This window comes from Callithrix jacchus, chromosome 16 (genome assembly GCF_049354715.1).
Source record: "Callithrix jacchus isolate 240 chromosome 16, calJac240_pri, whole genome shotgun sequence".
Classification (NCBI taxonomy): Eukaryota; Metazoa; Chordata; class Mammalia; order Primates; family Cebidae; genus Callithrix; species Callithrix jacchus.
In genome coordinates, this window is record NC_133517.1 from 6,864,194 (window position 1) to 6,886,660 (window position 22,467).

The window sequence follows — 22,467 nt, forward strand, 5'->3', positions numbered from 1 at the left end:
ACTGCTAACAGAACACCCTACTCATATGCTTATCTGTTGCTTGGGGTAGCCTAGTTGAGATGCTTTTTGAAATCAACTCCTGAAATTTGTCCTGTAATTTAAAATACACAGAAAGACTCCTCCTTTTAATTAGGGCTCAGTAGACAGTCCTCCTGTCCACTCCTAAGTGGATTGATGAGTTGAGACTGATAAGCGAGCAGTAACGATTACAGGGATGCTTTGTAAAATGTGTAATATCTTAGTCACAGTCTCCCTCATGAGGTTTTTTTTAAAATTATGAGCAGACCTGCCTCATTACTTGAATGTTTAGATTTCAACAAGATGAAAAAGAGTGCCAGCTTTTAAAATATTTATATATATATTTATTTATTTATTTTTATGTATTTACATATTTATTTTTCAAGACAGAATATTGCTCTGTCAGCCAGGCTGGAGTGCAGTGGCGCAATCTTGGCTCACTGCAACTTCCGCCCCCTGGGTTTAAGCAATTCTCCCTGCCTCAGGCTTCCGAGTAACTGCGATTACAAGCATGTGCCACCATGCTCGGCTAATTTTTGTATTTTTAGTAGAGATAGGGTTTTGCCACGTTGGCCAGGCTGGTCTCAAACTCCCGACCTCAGGTGATCCGCCTACCTTGGCCTCCCAAAGTGTTGGGATTAGAGGCGTGAGCCACCACACCCAGCCAGGGCCCAGCTTCTATTGCAGTTGGTGGGTGGTTTGTGTGAACACATCCCTGTCTGCCCACCATACCATTTCTCTGAACAGACAACTGTTATCCTAAAAAATGAAAGAAGAGAAAAAGATGTGAAAGACAGTGTGTCAAGACGGTCACCTTCTGGGCATGGTGTCATATGCCTGTAACACCCAACTACTTGGGAGGCCAAGGCAGGGGAATCACTTGAGACCGAGAGAGAGTTCATTACCAGCCTGGGCAACATAGTGAGACCTCATTTCAAAAAAATTAAAATAAAAATAAGCCAGGCATGGTGGTGCATGACTGTACTTCCAGCTATGTAGGAGTGTGAGGTGGGAGGATTGCTTGAGTCCAGGAATTCAAGGCTGCAGTGAGCTATGACTGAACTTGTAAAATGCCACTGCACTCCAACCTGGGCAACATAGTGAGACCCCATTTTTAAAAAAGTGACCTTTACTTTCATAACATAATTTCAGAAACTATATCAAGTTATATCAAAATGTCAACATCAGTTGCAAGATTTGCTTTTATCTAAGAACATCTTTTTCATTTTAATTTTTATGAGTGCATAGTAGGTATTTTTATGGGATATTTTGATACAGGTATACAATGTGTAACAGTCATATCAGGTTAAGTGGAGTATCCATCACTTCAAGAGTTTATCATTTCTTTGTGTTACAAATATTCTAGTTATACTCTTAGTTGTTTTTAAATGTACAATAAAAATTCTTGACTGTAGTCGCCCTGTTGCACCACCAAATACTACATCGTTTGTGCTGACAATATTTTTGTGCCCATTAATCATCCCCACTCTCCACGTCACCTCCCCATGAGTTCAGTTGCTCTCATTTTTAGCTTCCACAAATGAGTAAGAACATGTGAAGTTTGTCTTTCTGTGTCTGATTTATTTCACGTAACATAATGTCCTTCAGTTCCATCCATGTTGTTGCAAGTGACAGGATCTCATTTCTTTTTTGTGGCTGAATAGTACTCCATTACGTGTATGTACTGCATTTCCTTTATCCATTTGTCTGTTGATGGACAGTTAGTTTGCTTCTAAATCTTGGCTGTGTGAATAGTGCTACAATAAACTTGGGAGTGCAGCTATCTCTGACATACTGATTTCCTTTCTTTTGGGTATGTACCCAGCAGTGGAATTTCTGGATCATATGACAGTTCTAGTTTTAGTTTTTTTTTTAGGAATCTCCATATTGCTCTTCTTAGCGCTTGTATTAGTTTACATTTCCACCAACAGTGTACAAGGGTTCCTCTCTCCACATCCTTGCCAGCATTCATTATTGCTGGAGGTGAGAAGATACCTCGTTGTGGTTTTGATTTGCGTTTCTCTGATGATAATTGATGTGGAACATGTTTCTATAAACCTGTTTGCCATTTGTATGTTTTCTTTTGAGAAATGTCTGTTCAGATCTTTTGCCCCAATTTAAAATGAAATTAGATTTTTTTTCCTATTGAGTTTTTTGAGTTTGTTATATATTTCGGTTATTAATCCCTTGTCAGGTAGTAGTATTCAAATGTTTTCTCTCATTCTGTGGGTTGTTTCTTCACTTTATTGATTGTTTCCTTTGCTGTGTAGAAGCTTTTTGACTTAATGTGATCCCCTTTGTCCATTTTTGCTTTGGTTGCATGTGCCTGTGCGGTATTACTCAAGAAATCTTTGTGCCCAGACCAATGTCCTGGCGAGTTTCCTGTTGTTGTTTTTGTAGTTTCATAGCTTGATCTTAGATTTAAGTCTTTAATCCACTTTGATCTGACTTTTGTATGTGGCGAGAGATAGGGGCCTAGTTTCGTTCTTCTGCATATGGATACCCAGTTTTCCCAAGATCATTTATTGAAGATTATCCTTTCCCTTATGTATGTTCTTGGCACCTTTGTCAAAAAATGGGTTCACTGCAGGTGTGTGAATTTATTTCTGGGTTCTCTATTCTAGTCCATTGGCTTACGTGTCTGTTTTTATGCCAGTGCCATGCTGTTTGGGTTACTATAACTCTGTAATATAATTTAAAGTTAGATAATGTGATTGTGCCAGTGTTATTTTTGCTCAGGGTGGCTTTGGCCATTCTGGGTTTTTGTGGTTCCATACAAATTTTGGGATTATTTTTTCTATGTCTATGAAGAATGTCATTGGTATTTTGGTAAGGATTGTGTTGAATCTATAGATTGCTTTGGGTAGTATGGACATATTAACAGTATTGATTCTTCCCATCCATGAACATGAAGTTACTTTGCCTATTTTTGAGTCCTTCAGTTTCTTTCATCAATGTTTTACAGTTTTCATTGTAGAGATTTTTCATTTCTTTGGCTAAGTTTACTCCTAAGTATTTTTATTTTATTTGTTGCTATTGTAAATAGAATTATTATTATTATTATTATTATTATTTTTGAGATGGAGTCTTGCTTTGTTGCCAGGCTGGAGTACAGTAGCGCAGTCTTGGCTCACTGCAACCTCCATCTTCCAGGTTCAAGCGATTCCCCTGCCTCAGCATCCTGAGTAGCTGGGCCTACAGGCATGTGCCACCGTGCCTGGCTAATTTTTTTTTATTTTAGTAGAGACAAGGTTTCACCATGGCCAGGATGATCTCGATCTCCTGACCTCGTGGTCTGTCGGCCTCGGCCTCCCAAAGTGCAGGTGTTACAGGCATGAGCCATCGCACCCAGCCAATAGAATTACTTTTGTGAATTTTTTGTTTCAGGCTGTTCACTGTTGGCATATAGAAATACTACAGATTTTTGTATGTTAATTTTTGTATTCTGCAACTTTACTGAATTTATCAGTTCTGAGAGTGTTTTTGGTGGAGTCTTTAGGTGTCTCCAAATAAGAGATCGTGTCATTTGCAAGCAAGGACAATGTGACTTCTTCCTTTCTAATATAGATACCCTTTATCTCTTTCTCTTGTCAGCTTGGTCTAGCTAAGACTCCCAGTAGTATGTGGAATAAAAGTGGACATCCTTATCATGTTCCAGATCTTAGAGAAAAGTCTTTCTTTTTTTTTTGAGATGAAGTCTCCCTCTTTCGCCTAGGCTAGAGGGCAGGGGTGTGATCTCTGCTCACTGCAAGCTCTGCCTCCTGGGTTCAAGCAATTTTCCGGCCTCAGCCTCCTGAGAAGCTGGGATTACAGGCACGCGCCACTCCACCCAGCTAATTTTATGTTTTTAGTAGAGATGAGGTTTCACCATGTTGGCCAGGTTGATCTCAATCTCTTGACCTAATGATCTACCTGCCTCGGCCTCCCAAAGTGCTGGGATCACAGGCGTGAGCCACTGTACCTGGCTGGCTTTCAGTTTTTCACTGTTGGGTATGATACTAACTGTAGCTGTTTCATATATGGGCTTTTATTGTGTTGAGGTATGTTCCTTCTATACCTAGTTTTTCTGAGAGTTTTTATCATGAAGGGATGCTGAATTTTATCAAATGCTTTTTCAACATCAGTTAAAATGATCAATGGTTTTTGTCGTTTATTCTGTTGATAAAGTGTATCACATTGATTGATTTGTGTATGTTGATCCATCCTTGCATCTCTAGAATAGATCCCACTTGGTCATGATGAATAATCTTTTTCATATCTTGTTGAATTTGGTTTGCAAGTATTTTGAGGTTTTTTGCGTTAATGTTCATCAGGGATATTGGGCTGTAGTCCGTCCTTCCTTCCTTCCTTCCTTCCTTCCTTCCTTCCTTCCTTCCTTCCTTCCTTCCTTCCTTTTTTTTTTTATTAAGATGTGTCTTTGTCTGGTTTTGGTATCAAAATAATACTGGCCTTGTAGAATGAGTTTGGAAGTATTCCCTCATCCCCTGGTGTGTGTGTGGCTGGAATTTTAAATTACTATGTCATTGGTTTTTTATATATATATATATGAGATATGTGTAAACAAACTATAATTATATGTAGTTATATAATTATGTAAAGCATACATTATTATCTGTATGTATAATAGGTCTTGATTTTTGAAAGATATTTGAGTACTTAAACTCTGTAAATTTTTTTTAATAGGATTAAAAGTAAGTTGGATCATGGAGGAGTGATTCAAGATTTTATTAATGCCTTAGATCAGCTCTCTAATCCTGAACTGCTTTTTAAGGTAATGATAGAACAGCTTCTGGCACATAAAACATAAAACTTGAGTAAAACTTAATTTCAATCTACCTTGACTTTTTTTTTTTTTCCTGCACACACAGGACTGGAGCAATGATGTAAGAGCTGAACTAGCAAAAACCCCTGTAAATAAAAAAAACATTGAAAAAATGTATGAAAGAATGTATACAACCTTGGGTGACCCAAAGGCTCCAGGCCTGGGAGCCTTTAGAAGGAAGTTTATTCAGGTATGGACTGGCACAGCCTGCCTTTATGATTGTAGAATCATTAAGACAGTCAAATTTTACATTTTAATGATTTCACAGTTCTGAATTCAAAATATCTGTTGAATGTTTTAGATGTCATGCTTTCTATGATGCGTTGATAACATTTTTAGGTCTGCAGGTTGGTCAGTAGATAAAACTTCATTACATGTTGCTTATGCTCAAATTTTTAGATCTGAAAATTACATGTAGTTTGGTATTTTCAATTCTTCAAATGGCTTCAGTACTGGATCAAGAAAATATTTGTACGTTAAGTAAGCTGATAAATATTTTCAAGCACTTAGTTTGGGGCACAGTTCTGTGCTCAGGAAATACGTGGAGAAGACAGATCCAGTCCCCAAATACCAAGGAGTTACGTGACAAAACTGCACACCAAGGGCTGTGCTAGGACACATGTGGCAGTCATGAGATCTTTCAAGAATGTGCTGGAGTTGGAAGGAAAACACACCATCATTTGATGGGAATGATGGAGCAGGTAGACTGCAGTCCGCCCAGTTCCCACAGCTTTGCCCACTTGGGTGCTTCTCTCCCTCCTCCATCTGGAGACTTGCTAGGGCTTGTCGTCAGCGTAATTTCTCCTTTGAGCCTTTCCTGTCCCTCCCCTGACAGTGACCTTCAGAAGAGTCAGGTGTTCCTCTCCTCAAACACCTTGCTTTAGAATCTCTCTCTTTAGCTTGCTGATTTTTCTAATTTTTATCAAATTACCTTTATTCATTAAACCTCAAGAAATTTAAGGGTCATAGGTAAGTCTTGGAACTCCTGCTGCCAGAGTTCTCAAGTTCCACTGTGTACACTGCAAAAGAAGAGCTTTATCCTTTTTAAATAGTTACTTTATTAAGATGTAAGTCACTGACCCACAGGTCATCCATTTAAAGTATACAACGCAGTAGTTTTTAGTACATTCACAGAGTCATGAAACCATCACCACATCAATTTTAGCACATTTTCATCACCACAAAAAGAACCCATACCCATTAGCTGCACTGCCTCCACACAGCTTCCAACCTAGCCTGTCCCAGCACAGGCTACCAGTCTGCACGTAGTCTCGGAATTCATGGCCACTTTGTTGCTGGAAGCCCTGAGGCTGCCCTGAAGGCTCTCCACAGGGAGTGCGGTTCTTGCCCCAGCAGCGGCACCTGGCCTGTAGGGTACCAAAAGATCTCCTGTATTCTTTCCAGGCAGGAGATAATATTTGGAGTTTAATTTCTAGTATAGTAGAAAATCTGTGCAGAATTTTCTGCCTTGTACAGCATCCAAAATAACTTGGATTCATTCAAATAAAAATCTGCCAAAACAAAGTGCCTCGGATTTCACATTAGAGTATGCTTAGGGGCATTGTGCCTTTCAGATAGGATGTTGCTGGTTACATTTGGGGAAGAGCTAATCTTCCCACGTATTCCAAAAATGCAGATTGCGTCTACGTTTTTCATCAAGTTAGAGACCAAAGAAGAAATCTGTTTTATACATGTCAATTTTCCTATAGTGGATTGTCTTAAAATAGAGCATTACTAACCATGGTTTGTTTTGCTTTTGTTTTTGAGACTGAGACTCACTCTGTTGCCCAGGCTGGAGTGGAGTGGCACAATCTCAGCTCACTGCAACCTCCACCTCCCGGGTTCAAGCGATTCTCCTGCCTCAGCCTCCCATGTAGCTGGGATTACAGGCATGAGCCACCACATCCAGCTAATTTTTTGTATTTAAAGTGGAAATGGGGTTTCACCATGTTGGCCAGGCTGATCTTGAAACTCCTGAGCTCAAGTGGTCTGCCTGCCTTGGCCTCCCAAAGTGTTGGGATTACAGGCGTGAGCCAACACACTCCACCAAAACTATACATCTTAAAAGCAGAGAAGCAGCCTATATCATTGCTCACTCCATTTATTACAGTTACAAGCTTAAGCCTTTTCCAAAGTCCAAACTAAACATCAGTCTTTATAGTAAATTCTTCTTAATTTCAGACCTTTGGAAAAGAATTTGATAAACATTTTGGGAAAGGAGGGTCTAAGCTACCGAGAATGAAGCTCAGTGACTTCAATGACATTACCAACATGCTACTTTTAAAAATGAACAAAGACTCAAAGCCCCCTGGGAATCTGAAAGAATGGTCGCCGTGGATGAGCGACTTCAAAGTGGAGTTCCTGAGAAATGAGCTGGAGATTCCTGGTGAGTTCGCCTCCAGGGTGACAAAACTGTACTGTCAGGAGCACAGCACTAGAGTAAGAGGTCTTGGTTTCTGGACTCGTGCTGCTGGGGTATTATTGGCAGTTACTCTTTTTTTAAAGAATTTTAAAGGTCACCAAATTTTTCATCATTAAAAAATTCATGATTACACATTACTAAATGTTTAATGAGGTTATAGTTTTTATATTCCTGATCCTGACAAATGTTCAGATTTTCATTTCATAATAATGGTAACCAGCAGTCATAGATTTCCTCTGAACATACTCATGCTTTGCTCCTGAGTGACTTTTCTTCAGAAACATAATACAGGTCTAGATGCAGATTGCTTCTTGGGATGTGTACACAGTTCCACTTAAAGTGACAAGGTTTGTGGTTTTTTTTTTGTGACATATTAATGATAAGTCACTTACCTGCAGGAAAAAAGACTGTGATATTAAGGATAGAGATGCACAGAAAATTGGCCAGAATTCAGGGCATGACTTTTTCAGAGGAAACCTGTGTACATTTATTTTCTTCACCCCAAATTTGCCAGAGGAAAAAATGTTTTAATCTGGTTATTCATGTTCTCATTCCAGTGGGTATAAGAAAAAACATATTTGGAGAAACACTTTTCTTTGTTATTAATAATGACTGTGCAGTTGCACACAGTCCATTTCAAGAAAAACATGGAAACGTAAGCCTTGTCATGTGCAGCTTGATTTTCCTTGAGATATGCACTGTTCTAGTCGGTGTATTATTTTTTTCTATTTAGGATGTGTCCATGCTATTAAAATACAGAGCTAACTTTCATTAATCAGTCAAACTGAGAAATAATTTTTAATGTCAGTTTCCTCCAAATGAGAACTTTCATTAAAAAGTTTTATCATGTTAAATTGACTTTTTAAAAAGTAGATCAGGAGGCGTGTTTTAAAATCCAGGTGGTTGTCTAACAAGTTCTTCCTAATAAGGCTCTGGTTTGTTTTAGGTCAATATGATGGTAGGGGAAAGCCGTTGCTAGAGTACCACGTGCGAATCGCCGGTTTTGATGAGCGGGTAGGTGTGAGGGTGTGCAGCCCAGTCCCCGTCTTGATGATTGTCCTTCAGATACAAGAATGATCTGTTTGCCTTTAGTAAAAAAGACACAACGGCCCATGTTGATCTCAGATATATGGGGTTTACCATGTTTACTGAATACCTTTTGTGTGTGTGTGTGAGAGAGAGAGAGAGAGATAAGAGTGTCACTCTGTCACCCAGGCTGGAGTGCAGTGGCTCAGTCTCAGCTCATTGCCTCCACATCCTGGGTTCAGGAGAGTCTTCATGTCCCAGCCCCCAAGTAGCTGGGATTACAGGTGTGTGCCACCATGCCTGGCTGATTTTTATATTTTTATTAGAGACGGGTTTCACCATGTTGGCCAGTGGCCAGGCTGGTCTGGAACTCCTGCCTGCAAGTGACCTACCCGCCTCAGCCTCCCAAAGTGTTGGAAGTAACAGGCATGAGCCACTGTGCCCAGCCCTAATTTCTTTTTTCTTTTATATATATATATATTTTTTATTGCATTTTAGGTTCTGGGGTACATGTAAAGAACATTTCTTAATATAATGTCTCCAGTGTTTTAACAGTAGTCCGATTTATCATAAATTCAGAGTAAGCTGTGTGTGAGTGTCCACTATAAAATACGTGTAGCATTAGCTTCCTATAGAAAGTTTGCATGCTGACTGTTGCTGGTTGCTAAGGATATCCACATTCATAAGTATTTATAACCAGGATTACGACATTTCTGCGGGCACAGCAGTCAGGCACGTGCAGGTAGCAGAAATTTATTGCTGGCCTTGGTGCTGTGCTCTTCTCTGGCACTGTCTTCAGAGGGTGGCCCCTTGGAGGAATGCTTGCAGCCAGCCTGGCTTTTCCCTCTGAGTTTGACAAGCAGCTAGCCTGTGCCCTGAGGTGACATTCTGATTTTTGAAGGTGACAGTCATGGCCTCTATGAGAAGGCCCAAGCGCATCATCATCCGTGGCCATGATGAGACGGAGCACCCTTTCCTAGTAAAGGGTGGCGAGGACCTGCGGCAGGACCAGCGTGTGGAGCAGCTCTTCCAGGTCATGAATGGGATCCTAGCCGGAGACTCCGCCTGCAGCCAGAGGGCCCTGCAGCTGAGGACCTACAGCGTGGTGCCCATGACCTCCAGGTAACTGCCAGGCTGCTCCCAGCCAGGAGGGTGCTGCACGTTGCTTGGCGTCCACGGGACTGTTTTTCTAGTGAAGAAAGAGCAGTTTGGGTTTACTCGTTAACTTTTTATTCTCCCTTTCAGGTTAGGATTAATTGAGTGGCTTGAAAATACTGTTACCTTGAAGGACCTTCTTTTGAACACCATGTCACAAGAGGAGAAGGCGGCTTACCTGAGGTAAGGGCGGCCACACGCCCTGCTCCCCCAGCAGTCGCCTCCCCTCACTTCTCCAGTGGCAGGTCGGGGCCATGACAGGCGCGGTCGAGAGCCCACGCTGCCTGCCCCGAAGTCTGCTGGCTGGGTCAGTAAACCAAGTGGAGTGCAGGCTGCTAACCAGGAGTTGCAGATATTTTACCATAATACAAATATAGATTAACTGGGGGGCGGGGTGAAAAATTGTTGAAGAAAATCAATAATAATAAGATTAGCAGATAACATGTAGTAAAACATTTTCTGTGGGCTAGATACTATTCCCAGTTTTTAATGTGTATGAACTAATTCTCATCAACCACCTACAAGGTAAGTGTTAATATCACTTCTGTACAGATGAGCACCCTGAGGCCCAGGAAGGTCAAGTGACTTGTCCTGTGTCACCCAGCCTGTAAAGCGGGGTAGCTGGGATTATTAGTAATGAATTCTAGGTTATGATAGGGATGCTTTTTATTTTTCTTTATCCTTTTCTCAGTTTTCCAAGTTTTCTACAATTAACTTACATTTTTTAGCCAGAAGTTTTTTTATTTGCCTTTTATTTATGTAAAGAAAAATAAGGGCCGGGTGCGGTGGCTCACGCCTATAATCCCAGCACTTAGGGAGGCCGAGGCGGGTGGATCACAAGGTCAAGAGATCGAGACCATCCTGGTCAACATGGTGAAACCCCGTCTCTACTAAAAATACAAAAAAAAAAAAAAAAAAAAAAAATTAGCTGGGCATGGTGGCATGTGCCTGTGATCCCAGCTACTCAGGAGGCTGAGGCAGGAGAATTGCCTGAACCCAGGAGGCGGAGGTTGCAGTGAGCCGAGATCGCGCCATTGCACTCCAGCCTGGGTAACAAGAGGGAAACTCCGTCTCAAAAAAAAAACAAAGGAAAAATAAGGACAACACAAGAAACATTTTGAGTGTTGATGGGTTTTGGTGACAGTGGGATGAAGGAAGACCACACAGTCAGAGACAGCTTCAGGGCTTCTTTCTCTTTGATGTCCTCTCATTCTTTCCTGAAAGTATTTAAATAGGCATTGGAGTATTTGCTTAGAATTGTTTCTACTTTCCCTGGAAGAAAGGGGAACTGATGAGCTTCCTGGAGTCTCACAAATTCCAGATCTGGTCCTGGCACTGAGGCTCTGCCTGGCAGTGGCGATGCTGAGCAGGTGTTGCCTTTCTTGTGGTACCTGCCTGCATTTGTGGGACGGGGTGGTAGCGTGAAACTGCACAGGGTGAACATAGGTACTGGAAGAGCCGAAAGCGCCTTTCAGATACGGAATTATGTAAATAACTTCCAACCGCCTTTTTACAGCGCACTCCCAGTACCCACGGTTAAAATCCTTGGTATTTTTTTCTTAATTCAGCATGTTTCAGTTTTATGACCTAAGAATTTTCATCTCAGTTTAGGAGGAGAGAATTTTAAGACGGAGTGGACTACTTATGAAATTAACTTCTGTGGCAACTCAGAAAAGATTTCACCTGAAGTGATTGAATTGCTAAGTCACATGTGAAACTGTTCTGCCTTTAGACTTTATTGGGAAAACTTGTTAAGGCTATCCACACAAAAGTACCTAAACATACCCATATCACATTGTTTCCCGCTGCCCAGGAACCACCTTTTTTCTAGGAAACATTGAAAACAGCTTTTCAATTCACTTTAAGCATCCATTGTCATTTAAGAAAATACTTTTCGGTTGGGCGCAGTGGCTCACGCCTATATCCCAGCACTTTGGGAGGCCGAGCAGGGTGGTGAAGAGAACAAGACCATCCTAGTCAAAAAGGTGAAACCCTGTCTCTACTAAAAACACAAAAATTAACTGGGCACAGTGGCGCATGCCTGTAGTCCCAGCTACTTGGGAGGCTGAGGCAGGAGAATTGGTTGAACCCAGGAGGTGGAGGTTGCAGTGAGTCGAGATTGCGCCATTGCACTTCAGCCTGGGTAACAAGAGCAAAACTCCGTCTCAAAAAAAAAAAAAGAAAGAAAATACTTTCTCATAGGAGTGCAGATGGCTTATTGGAGGAAAAAAGAAAAAATATTTTCTCCTACCTACTATGGTTTGTGTGTCTATCTACATATTGGAAATGTGAAGAAAGATGTGGCACTGGCTGGGTGTGGTGGCTCACGCCTACAATCACAGCACTTTGGGAGGCTGAGGTGGGCTGATCACCTGAGGTCAGGAATTTGAGACCAGTTTGGCCAACATAGTGAAACTCGGTCTCTACTAAAAATACAAAAGTTAGCTGGGCGTGGTGGCAGGCGCCTACAATCCCAGCTGCTTAGAAGGCTTGAGGCTTGAGAATTGCTTAAACCTAGGAGGTGGAGGTTGCAGTGAGCTGAGATCACTCCACTGCAGTCCAGCTTGAGCAACTGAGTAAGACTCTGTCTCAAAAAGAAAAGAAAAAGATGTGGCAGTGGTCTAAATAAGCATAAAAACAGACAATCCATCTTCAGCAAAACTGCATGCGTTTGTTTGCTTTGAGATGGAGTCTCGCTCTATCACCAGACTGGAATGCAGTGGTGTGATCTCAGCTCACTGCAACCTCCAGCTCCCAGATTCAAGCAGTTCTGCCTCAGCCTCCCAAGTAGTTGGGCCTACAGGCACATGCCATCAACGCACGCTAATTTTTTTGTATTTTTAGTAGAGGGTTTCACTGAGTTAGCCAGGATGGTCTCTCTCTCCTGACCTTGTGATCTGCCCGCCTTGGCCTCCCAAAGTGCTTGGATTACAGGCATGAGCACCATGCCCGGCCTGTATAGGCTTTTTGGCTGTGGTGGTGACACGGTCTGATGTGTCCTGCGGCTTCCAGCAGCCACCTGTGGTGCTGTTGCCCTCTTGCTATGCTTCTTTCTAGGTCAGAGTTTCAGAACTGCATGTCTGCTTAATAACTAGTGATGTTTAGTTCATCTTATTGTCTATATGAAGTGGGAAATGTATTGGATCTGATGGTTTTGTACCTAAATTTTTCATAGGAAGTATCTTGGATTTCTTTAGGAATAATTAAGAATGAATAATGGTATACTGAAATCCGAGATCCAGAGTAATACGGGTTCAGTGTTAATATTGAATATGATTAAAAGTCATATTTTTTCCTGCCTCTTCACTGTTTTTCAATGAATTCTTGGTGAGCTTTGCCTTTGAAATCACATAATGCTAAAATCTTCCTAATTCCAATTTCTCTTCTCACTCATTAGTGATCCCAAGGCACCACTATGTGAATACAGAGACTGGCTGACAAAAATGTCAGGAAAACATGATGTTGGAGCTTACATGCTAATGTATAAGTAAGTTTGATTTTGATTTTCATTTGCTTTGCTTTATTTATTTATTTATTTTTGAGGGCACTAATCTGCCGTTTTTTTCTTTTTATTTGTGTATTAGTTATTCTTCTCCAAGTTGCATGTTTTCTTTCAGTTCTTAGAAACCTTTGCCTCAGAGAGATCATCAAGATCTAGTTATTTGATATTTGACTCAATATGAAAAAAAGTTTTAAAATTTACATTTCAAGTCACAAGAAAATTTTTCTAATTAGATGTTTCTATTATTAAATCCTAGGGGAGCTAATCGTACTGAAACGGTCACGTCTTTTAGAAAACGAGAAAGTAAAGTGCCTGCCGATCTCTTAAAGTAAGTACCTTCTGCCCTCACCCTTAGTGGGGTCACAGCAGCCACACAGCCGTGTCTCTCTTGCAGGCGGGCCTTCGTGAGGATGAGTACAAGCCCCCAGACCTTCCTGGCACTCCGCTCGCACTTCGCCAGCTCTCACGCTCTAATATGCATCAGCCACTGGATCCTCGGCATCGGAGACAGACACCTGAACAACTTCATGGTGGCGATGGAGACCGGCGGCATGATCGGGATAGACTTTGGGCATGCGTTCGGATCCGCTACGCAGGTGCGCTCGCCGTGCTCTCATGGTCCTGGGCTAGGAGAGTCATCACAGGACTTTCAGCACCCTCCAGAAATAGACCGTTTTTAAAGAAAAACAGCACGTTAGTTAGGTTGGTTTTGTCATGGCCATTGAATGCAGAAGGGATAATCCCTGCGTTCAGCCTCATTCAGACAGGTCGCAGAAGTCATGGTGATCAGTGACATCAGCAGAGCCGGGAGTAAAATGTGTTCCCAGGTCAAAGAAAGACTCTAATATGAAGCCCATAATAAAAATGTCTTGTGCAAAGTGTGATACAGATCCTTTCTGTGGCTAAGCTCTGAATGTTTTGGATTGTCCTTCTCAGTCTCTGCGGCTTCGTGTCCTGGGCACGTGGGTTTTGCAGTGAGGGATGACGCAAGTGAGGTAGTTGCTGTGGAGCACAAGGACTCACATCTGTGTGTCCTGATTTCAAGGGAAGCGGAGTCTGTATTGTTACTAAATGTGAACAGTAGCTGTGACAGGATGCTGTTTTGTGCTCGGTACTCTGAGAGTTCCAGCTTACACATTCTGCCGTTTGCCTTTTTTCTTGTTTAGTTTCTGCCGATTCCCGAGTTGATGCCTTTTCGGCTAACTCGCCAGTTTATCAATCTGATGTTACCAATGAAAGAAATGGGCCTTATGTACAGCGTCATGGTACACGCGCTCCGGGCCTTCCGCTCAGACCCTGGCCTGCTCACCAACACCATGGATGTGTTTGTGAAGGATCCCTCCTTTGACTGGAAAGTAGGTTTTGTTTCATGTGCACTTTTCACTTTCGTGACAGTGTCCCCATGGGCAAACTGCTGTCTCCTGTGCATGATAGAAATGCAGTGAGTTGTGTCGATGAAAATATTTACGTTATTTTATACAGCATTTCTCAAAGTTAGTATTTAGCATTGTCTGGCACGAAAACCAGTTAAGAGGCTGGGCACAGTGGCTCACACCTGCAATTCCAAAACTTTGGGAGGCAGAGGCAAGAGGATCACCTGAGGTCAGGAGGTAGAGACCAGCCTGGCCAATGTGGTGAAAACCCGTCTCTACTAAAAATACAGAAATTCACTGGTGGTGCGTGCCTATAATCCCAGCAACTTGAAAAACTGAAGCAGGAGAATGGCCTGAAACCAGGAGGCAGAGGTTGCAGTGAACCAAGATCATGCCACTGCAACCCAGCCTGGGGGACAAAAGTGAGACTCCGCCTCAAAAAAAAAGGAAAAGGAAAAAAAAACGGTTAAGAGGCAAAAACCTTTATTTGGAAAAATAAGGGCCCCACTGAGGCCCCTGTTCTTATGCATGTGTGCACTGTGCAGTCGTATGAGCAGCTTGGTAGCTGTAGACAGGAAAGCAAGGCTGCTCCTGGTTGTAGATGTTTGCGTTAAGTTCTTCACTAGGTTTGATCTGTTTGGACATGACTGTGTACCATTGTAATAAGCAGGGGAAATCATACCCTTTTTTTTTTTAGAATTTTGAACAAAAAATGCTGAAAAAAGGAGGATCATGGATTCAAGACATAAACGTTGCTGAAAAAAATTGGTATCCCCGACAGAAAATATGTTACGCTAAGAGGAAGTTAGCAGGTGCCAATCCAGCAGTCATTACTTGGTAAGATTTTTATATGTGGGAAAAACTAACGGGCCACCAACATGCTACTGTTTCTCGGAGAACCAGCATATGTACAAAGTGCTGAGCACTTGATACTCTGTTAACATGACTTCTCCCCTGTCAATGAGGAGCAAAGCAGTGCTTCGAGAGGCTGACTTCCCCAAAGCCAGGGTGAGGCCTGCAACTGTGACGTATGTGACCCCTGCACTGTCTTCAGCACACTCAGTCCTTGGAACATGGTGCCAATAGAAGAGGCAGAAAGTGTACTCTTAGAGAGTTTTCATAATACTGTTCCATCCATGAGGAGACTTAGGTTTTAAGTTTGCTTTTGTACTTTTTAGGGCATTTGACCCTGATGGACATAGTACCTAGGTGTGAAAAGCATGGCTTGGGCTTGTTTAGATGAGAACCCAATCTGGGTTGGCTTTAGGTTAGCTTTAAATTTCTTTCTTGTTGAGGTCTAAAGCAAATAGAAATTTGTGGAGATGATTCACAGGAAGGAAAAAAGTTGGACTTTAGAATTAAGTAAAGTAAGTGGCAATCTGTTGTCAGCTTATTTTTGACAAGGGCACCAAGACCATTCAGAGACCTTTCCAACAAATAGCGCAGGCAAACAATGAAGTTGGGTTTGTGTTTCACACCATGTGCAAAAATTAATTCAAAATGGATCAAAGAGCTAACATCAAAACTATAAAACACTTAGAAAAAGGAGTAAATTGGCCAGGTGTGGTGGATCACTTGAGGTCAAGAGGATGGGACCACTCTGGCCATCATGGTGAAATCCCATCTCTACTAAAAACATAAAAATGAGCCAGGCACGGTGGCGCATGCCTGTAGTCCCAGCTAATAGGAGGCTGAGTCAGGAGAATCACTTTAACCCAGGGAGGTGGAGGTTGCAGTGAGTCGAGATTGTGCCACTGCACTGCAGCCTGGGCAACAAAGAAATAGGAGTAAGTCATTCTGATCGGATTTTGTTGTGAAACTTGCTGTTTTTTAGGTATGTATGACACCAAAAGCACAAGCAGGAAACAAATACTGCATACATTGGGCTTCATCAAAATTAAGCAGTTTTGTGCTTCACAAAGTGCTATTAGGAAAGTGTTTCAGCCTTCAGAATGGGATAAAATGTGTGCAAGTCATATATCTGATAAGGGACTTGTATCCAGAATACATTAAAAAACTCTTACAGCCCAATAATAGACAGACAGATAACCCAATTAAAAAGGGTCAGGGCCAGGCACGGTGGCTCATACCTATTCCCAGCTACTGTATAATCCCAGGCTGAGGCAGGAAGATTGCTTGAACCCAGGAGATGGAGGTTGTAGTAAGCCAAGATCACACCATTGCACTCCATCCAGCCTGGGCAACAGAGCAAGACCCTGTCTTAAAAAAAAAAAAAAAAAAAGGTCAAAAGACTTGAACTGACATTTCTCTAATGAAAATATACAAATGGCCAATAGGCACATCAAAAAATGCTCAACATCACTAGTCATCAGGGAAATACAAGTGAAATACTACTATGCAACTGCTAGGATGGCTTTTGTCTGTTAATTTTTATTTTATTTATTTATTGGTTTTGAGTCGAAGTCTTGCTCTGTCACCCAGGATGGAGTGCAATGGCGTGATCTCGGCTCATTGCACCCTCTACCTTCCGGGTTCAAACGATTCTCCTGTCTCAGTCTCCCAAGTAGCTGGGATTACAGGCACCTGCCACCATGCCTGGCTAATTTTTATATTTTTAGTAGAGATGGGGTTTCACCATGTTGGCCAGGCTGGTCTCAAACTCTTGACTTCAGGTGATCCACCCACCTTGGCCTCCCAAAGTGCTGGAATTATAAGTGTGAGCCACCGCGTCTGGCCAGATGGCTGTAATTTTAAAATGGGGCTGGATGCAAAGGCTCACACCTATAATCCCAAGCACCTGGGAGGCCAAAACAGGAGGATTACTAGAGCCCAGGAGTTCAAGTTTAGCCTAGGCAACATAGAAAGACCCTGTCTCTGCCAAAAAACTTTCTTTCTCAAATTTTTTTAAAAAAGAAGAAAAAAAGAATCTAACGAAGTGTTGAGGTTGTAGAGAAGGTAGACTCCTCAAACTCTGCTGGTGGGAATGGAAAAGGGTGCAACCGCTGTGGGAAAGTGGCAGTTCTTCACAAAGTGGGACATAGAGTTACGATTGGACCCAGCAGAGCCGCTGCTAGGTGAATCCTAGGAATTGGTCCATGAGAAGTGAGGCTGCACATTCACACAGAAACTTGAGCAGCATAATTCATCTTCTGTTTCCCTACAAATCCAGTCTTTGACTTCAAGGTTATAAGCCACAGAAAATACTCTGTGAGTGATGAGGTGGGGAATGGGTTTATATGTTCACTGGGAATATAGGCAACAAAGGAAAGTAACACATGGTTGGTGTATTTGTGTTTGTTCCATCTTTTTCCAGTGATGAGCTACTTCTGGGCCACGAGAAGGCACCTGCCTTCAGAGACTATGTGGCTGTGGCACGAGGAAGCAAAGATCACAACATTCGTGCCCGAGAACCAGAGGGTGGGCTTTCAGAAGAGACTCAAGTGAAGTGCTTGATGGACCAGGCAACAGACCCCAACATCCTTGGCAGAACCTGGGAAGGATGGGAGCCCTGGATGTGAGGTGTGTGGGAGTCTGCACATAGAAAGCGTTACATTGTTTAAAGAATCTCCTATACTTTCCGTGGCAGCAGTCCATGAGCTTGTTTTCCTGAAGCACTAAAGAGAAGAAATCTCTTTTTGTGCTACCGTTTTGTAGCATGAGTTTAAACAAGATTATGATGAATAAATGTATATGGGTTAAATCAAAGATAAGTTTGCAATAACATCAAAGATTAGGTGAGGGTTATAGAAAGATATGTATCCAGGCTTACCAAAGTATTAAGTCAAGAATATAGCATATGATCAGCTTTCAGAGCATTTACATGTTAAAGCATTCAGAAAGTTAGTGAAACAGCTGTGTGTATAAATGGAGGAAACATGGGGAAGCCTCGGAATGCCCTTCTGGTTCTGATACGTTGAAAGCACACCCAGAAGGCTTCGTCACCAAGATTTGGGGAGAGTAAAGGTGACGGTATAGTTGATGTGACATTGTAGAAGCAGTGTAGGAACAGTACGAACAATAGGTGAAGCTATACTTACAGCTTACTATATTTAGAAATGACTGCATTTGATATTTTAGGATATTTTTCTAGGTTTTTTCCTTTCATTTTATTCTCTTCTAGTTTTGACATTTTATGATAGATTTGCTGTCTGGAAGGGAACGTCTTTGTTTAGGAGGGAAAAACTTTGTCCTTAGCATTCACTTCTGCTATTCCGATCTACAACTGGAAGATCCTAAAAGTGCCGTATTGCACATCCGAGATAACTTCAGAAACCCCCAGGTTGGTGTGAGGGAGAGCACTAAGCATTTCAGTTCCAGGAGAATAAAAGAAACCCCTATTTGAAACCAGTTCCTCATTCGGAGTAAAGCAAGCATGCATTCTGGCACAAGAGCAAATCATGAAGTCCAAAAGTGGCTCCTCCCATGTGCTGTTGTGTCCCGCCTCCAGGCCTGTGCTCCCGAACTCGTTTCTGATTGGCTTTTAGCTTTTCGTTGTTGTTGTTTTTTCCTTCTAACACTTGTATTTGGAAACCCTTCTGTGATTTTGAGAAGTAACAATCTTGAGTGTTTAATAAAGTTTTTTTCCAAAAGTAATGTGTATCTCTTTTCCTTAGTTTCAAGAGCAAAATGTTTATCTTACAACTAGTTCATTATATTACTTGCCTAGTTTATTTTGATAAATGCAGGTAGGCACATCATGGCATTTAAAATAAACATTTATGGTCAGGTATAATGGCTCATGCCTGTAATCCAAGCGCTTTGGAAGGCCACGCGGGAGGATTGCTCGAATTCCTTGAGCCCAGGAGTTAAAGACCAGCGGGAGCAGCATAGATCCCATGTCTGTTTTCAAACATAAAAAAACATGCATCTTCTCGACAGATGACACCTATTGAACCAAAGAAACTTCATCTGCAAAGAAAAATAAGTAATTGTGTATGTGAAAAATCTAGTACACAGGTTTTAGTAAATACTTTTGCACCAAAATAAGCAAAGTAAACCTACTCTGGAGTAGAGTTGATAATACATTGTTTTCTGTAACAACTAATTAGCTATAATTCTTAAGTCCTAATAATTCGGGCTACATCATTAAATGGATCCACCTACATTATGGGAAACCTTGTTTTTTTAATGACTACTTTTCATGTCAATAGTTGATTGTTACAAGTTGTGTGTATGGGTCAAGTCTCAGCTGTGTGCTTGAAGTTCACCCTTGCTCATGAGAGTGCATTAAGAAGAAACTTGCTGTGTACAGCATTCAGGAGACACTCATAAAATTACACTAGATGTTAAATGGCCATTACACAATCTAGGAACTGGGTGACACATCTGAGTCATCACTGGCGCTCAGACTTCAACTTGTGATTCTTGCTGAATAAGAATATTTGATTGGGAGGCCAGGCGCAGTGGCTCACACCTGTAATCCCAGCACTTTGGGAGGCCGAGGCGGGTGGATCACGAGGTCAAGAGATTGAGACCATCCCAGTCAACAAGGTGAAACCCCGTCTCTACTGAAAATACAAAAATTAGCTGGGCATGGTGGCGCGTGCCTGTAATTCCAGCTACTCAGGAGGCTGAGGCAGGAGAATTGCTTGAACCCAGGAGGCAGAGGTTGCGGTGAGCCGAGATCGTGCCGTTGCACTCCAGTCTGGGTGACAACAGCGAAACTCAGTCTCAAAAAAAAAAAAACGAATATTTGATTTGGAAACCAAGAAACAAAAAAACACTTCTACTGACTACAATTTTTTAGTCGAAGTCTTGCTCTGTCACCCAGGATGTAGGGCAGTGGTGCAGTCTTGGCTCACTGCAACCTCCACCTTCTGGGTGGAGGAAATATGAGTGATATTAGTATTTTCATTAAGCTTTTTATTAAGCATTTTAATGTTTAATAAAAGGTAGGGATGGGCGCGGTGGCTCCTGCCTGTAATTCCAGCACTTTGGGAGGCCGAGGTGGGTGGATCGCCTGAGGTCAGGAGTTCGAGACTAGCCTGACCAACAGTGAAACCCCGTCTCTACTAAAAATATAAAAAATTAGCCGGGAGTGGTAGTGGGCCCCTGTAATCCCAGCTACTTGGGAGGCTGAGGCAGGAGAATCACTTAAACCCGGGAGGCAGAGGTTGCAGTGAGCCATTGCTCCATTGTATTCCAGCCTGGGCAATAAGAGCGAGACTGTCTCAAAAAAAAAACAAAAACACGTAGAAGCCATATATATTTTCAGAAATGTAAGAGTTCAAAGACAAGCATAGGTTGTTTTTTCCCAGAAGTAGGGCAGAATGAGCTATTTTCCTCACGCTTACTGTCAGGTGTAGCAGTGTGGCTTTGTTTTTGAGACAGAGTTGTCCCCTGGGCTGGAGTGCAATGGCGTGGTCTCCACTCATTGCAACCTTCGCCTCCCAGGTTCCAGCAGTTCTGCCTTAGCTTCCCGAGTAGCTGCCCACCACCACACCCGGCTAATGTTTGTATTTTTAGTAGAGATGGGGTTTCACCATGTTGGTCAAGCTGGTCTCGAATTCCTGTCTGCAGGTGATCCACCCACTTCAGCCTCCCAAAGTGCAGGGATTATGTGCGTGAGCCGCCAGCTCAGCTGTGTTGCATTTTGGTCAGAGAAGACACTGAGATTTCAATCTATTTAAATGTATTGAGACTTGTGTGTTCCTTAGGTTTAGATGGTGATGGTGCCGTAGTCTGCTATTTCCTTATTGTGTAGATGTTCTAGCCCTTAATGATCGGGGTATTGAAGTCCCAAATCTTATTCTAATTTGTTTGAGACAGAGTCTCTGTTGCCCAGGCTGAAGTGCAGTGGCGCCATCTCAACCCACTGTAACCTCCACCTCCTGGGTTCAAGCAATTCCCCTGCCTCAGGCTACCGAGTAGCTGGGACTACAGGCACCTGCCACCATGCCCAGCTGATTTTTGTTTGTTTGTTTGTAAGTAGAGATGGGGTTTCACCGTGTTGGCCAGGCCAGTCCCAAACCTCTGACCTCAAGTGGTCCACCCACCTCGTCCTCCCAAAGTGTTGGGATTACAGGCGTGAGCCACCGTGCCCAGCCCCCAACTATTACTTGAGGTCTCTCTTCTTCCCTTCACTTCAATGTTTGCTTCATATATTTTGGAGATCTGCTGTTTGGGTCTTTATAATTCTTATGCTTTTCGTGGATTGACCTTTTATCAATATATAACATCCTTTTTTGTCTCTTATAACAAGTTTTGACTTATTTTCTGTTATTAGCAGCCATGCCAACCTTTTTTTTTTTAACAGAGTTTTGCTCTTGTTGCCCAGACTGGAGTGCAATGCCACGATCCCAGCCGTGCCAGCTTTCTGTTGGTTACTAATGCACGGAAAATCTTTTTCCATCCCTTCACTGTTAAATCTCGTTGTGTCAGGATTTAAGTCGCCTGTCAGTAGCATATAGTTAGGTCATGTTTTGTTTTATTTTTTATTTTTTATTTTCACCATGTTGGTCAGTCTGGTCTTGAACTTCCGACCTCAGGTGATCCACCCACCTTGGCCTCCAAAGTGCTTGGATTACAAGCATGAGCCACCACACCCAGCCAGGCTCTATGTTTTTAAAACCCCCTCTGCCAAGCTCTCTCTCAGTTGGTGAGTTAAATACATTTACATTCAAAATGATTTCTGATTAGGAAGCACTTCTGTCATTTTGCTATTTGTTTTTTATTTTATATCTTTTTCCCCAAATTCCTCCAATAGTGTTTTGTATTTTATTGATTTTGCTAGTATTCCAGTTGAATTTTCTCATTTTCTTTTCTCTGTATGTTTTAAAGTTTTTTTTAGTGGTTATATTGGTGATTGTAATTAATAGCTTAAGTTTCTAAGAATATAGTTTGAATGGATATAAGTGAGTTTTCGTGGCATACAAAAACTGCTTCTATAGGCCGGGCGCGGTGGCTCACACCTATAATCCCAGCACTTTGGGAGGCCGAGGCGGGTGGATCATGAGGTCAAGAGATCGAGACCATCCTGGTCAACATGCTGAAACCCCATCTCTACTAAAAATACAAAAATTAGCTGGGCATGGTGGTGCGTGTCTGTAATCCCAGCTACTCAGGAGGCTGAGGCAGGAGAATTGCCTGAACCCGGTAGGCGGAGGTTGCGGTGAGCCGAGATCACGCCATTGCACTCCAGCCTGGGTAACAAGCGAAACTCCGTCTCAAAAAAAAACAAAACCCTGCT

At 42.2% G+C, this 22,467-nt stretch overlaps 1 protein-coding gene across 4 annotated transcripts in view; it reads left to right on the forward strand.

Moving 5' to 3' along the window:
- The window catches only part of PRKDC (protein kinase, DNA-activated, catalytic subunit), a 195,847-nt gene that overhangs the window by 160,010 nt on the left and 13,370 nt on the right, over nt 1-22,467 (forward strand). The window contains exons 75-87 of one of the 4 annotated variants that reach the window (XM_002758884.6): nt 4,702-4,789; nt 4,887-5,030; nt 7,022-7,226; nt 8,209-8,276; nt 9,190-9,410; nt 9,534-9,626; nt 12,841-12,930; nt 13,202-13,273; nt 13,340-13,541; nt 14,112-14,300; nt 15,016-15,155; nt 17,593-17,798; nt 18,400-18,868. In XM_002758884.6, the coding sequence (XP_002758930.3) occupies nt 4,702-4,789; nt 4,887-5,030; nt 7,022-7,226; nt 8,209-8,276; nt 9,190-9,410; nt 9,534-9,626; nt 12,841-12,930; nt 13,202-13,273; nt 13,340-13,541; nt 14,112-14,300; nt 15,016-15,155; nt 17,593-17,797 (1,717 nt within the window). In that variant the 3' untranslated portion in view covers nt 17,798; nt 18,400-18,868. Of the gene's footprint in view, nt 1-4,701; nt 4,790-4,886; nt 5,031-7,021; nt 7,227-8,208; nt 8,277-9,189; nt 9,411-9,533; nt 9,627-12,840; nt 12,931-13,201; nt 13,274-13,339; nt 13,542-14,111; nt 14,301-15,015; nt 15,156-17,592; nt 18,869-22,467 lie in introns of those variants that run through there. The other 3 variants (XM_035277313.3, XM_078352481.1, XM_002758885.6) reach the window with 3 other exon arrangements.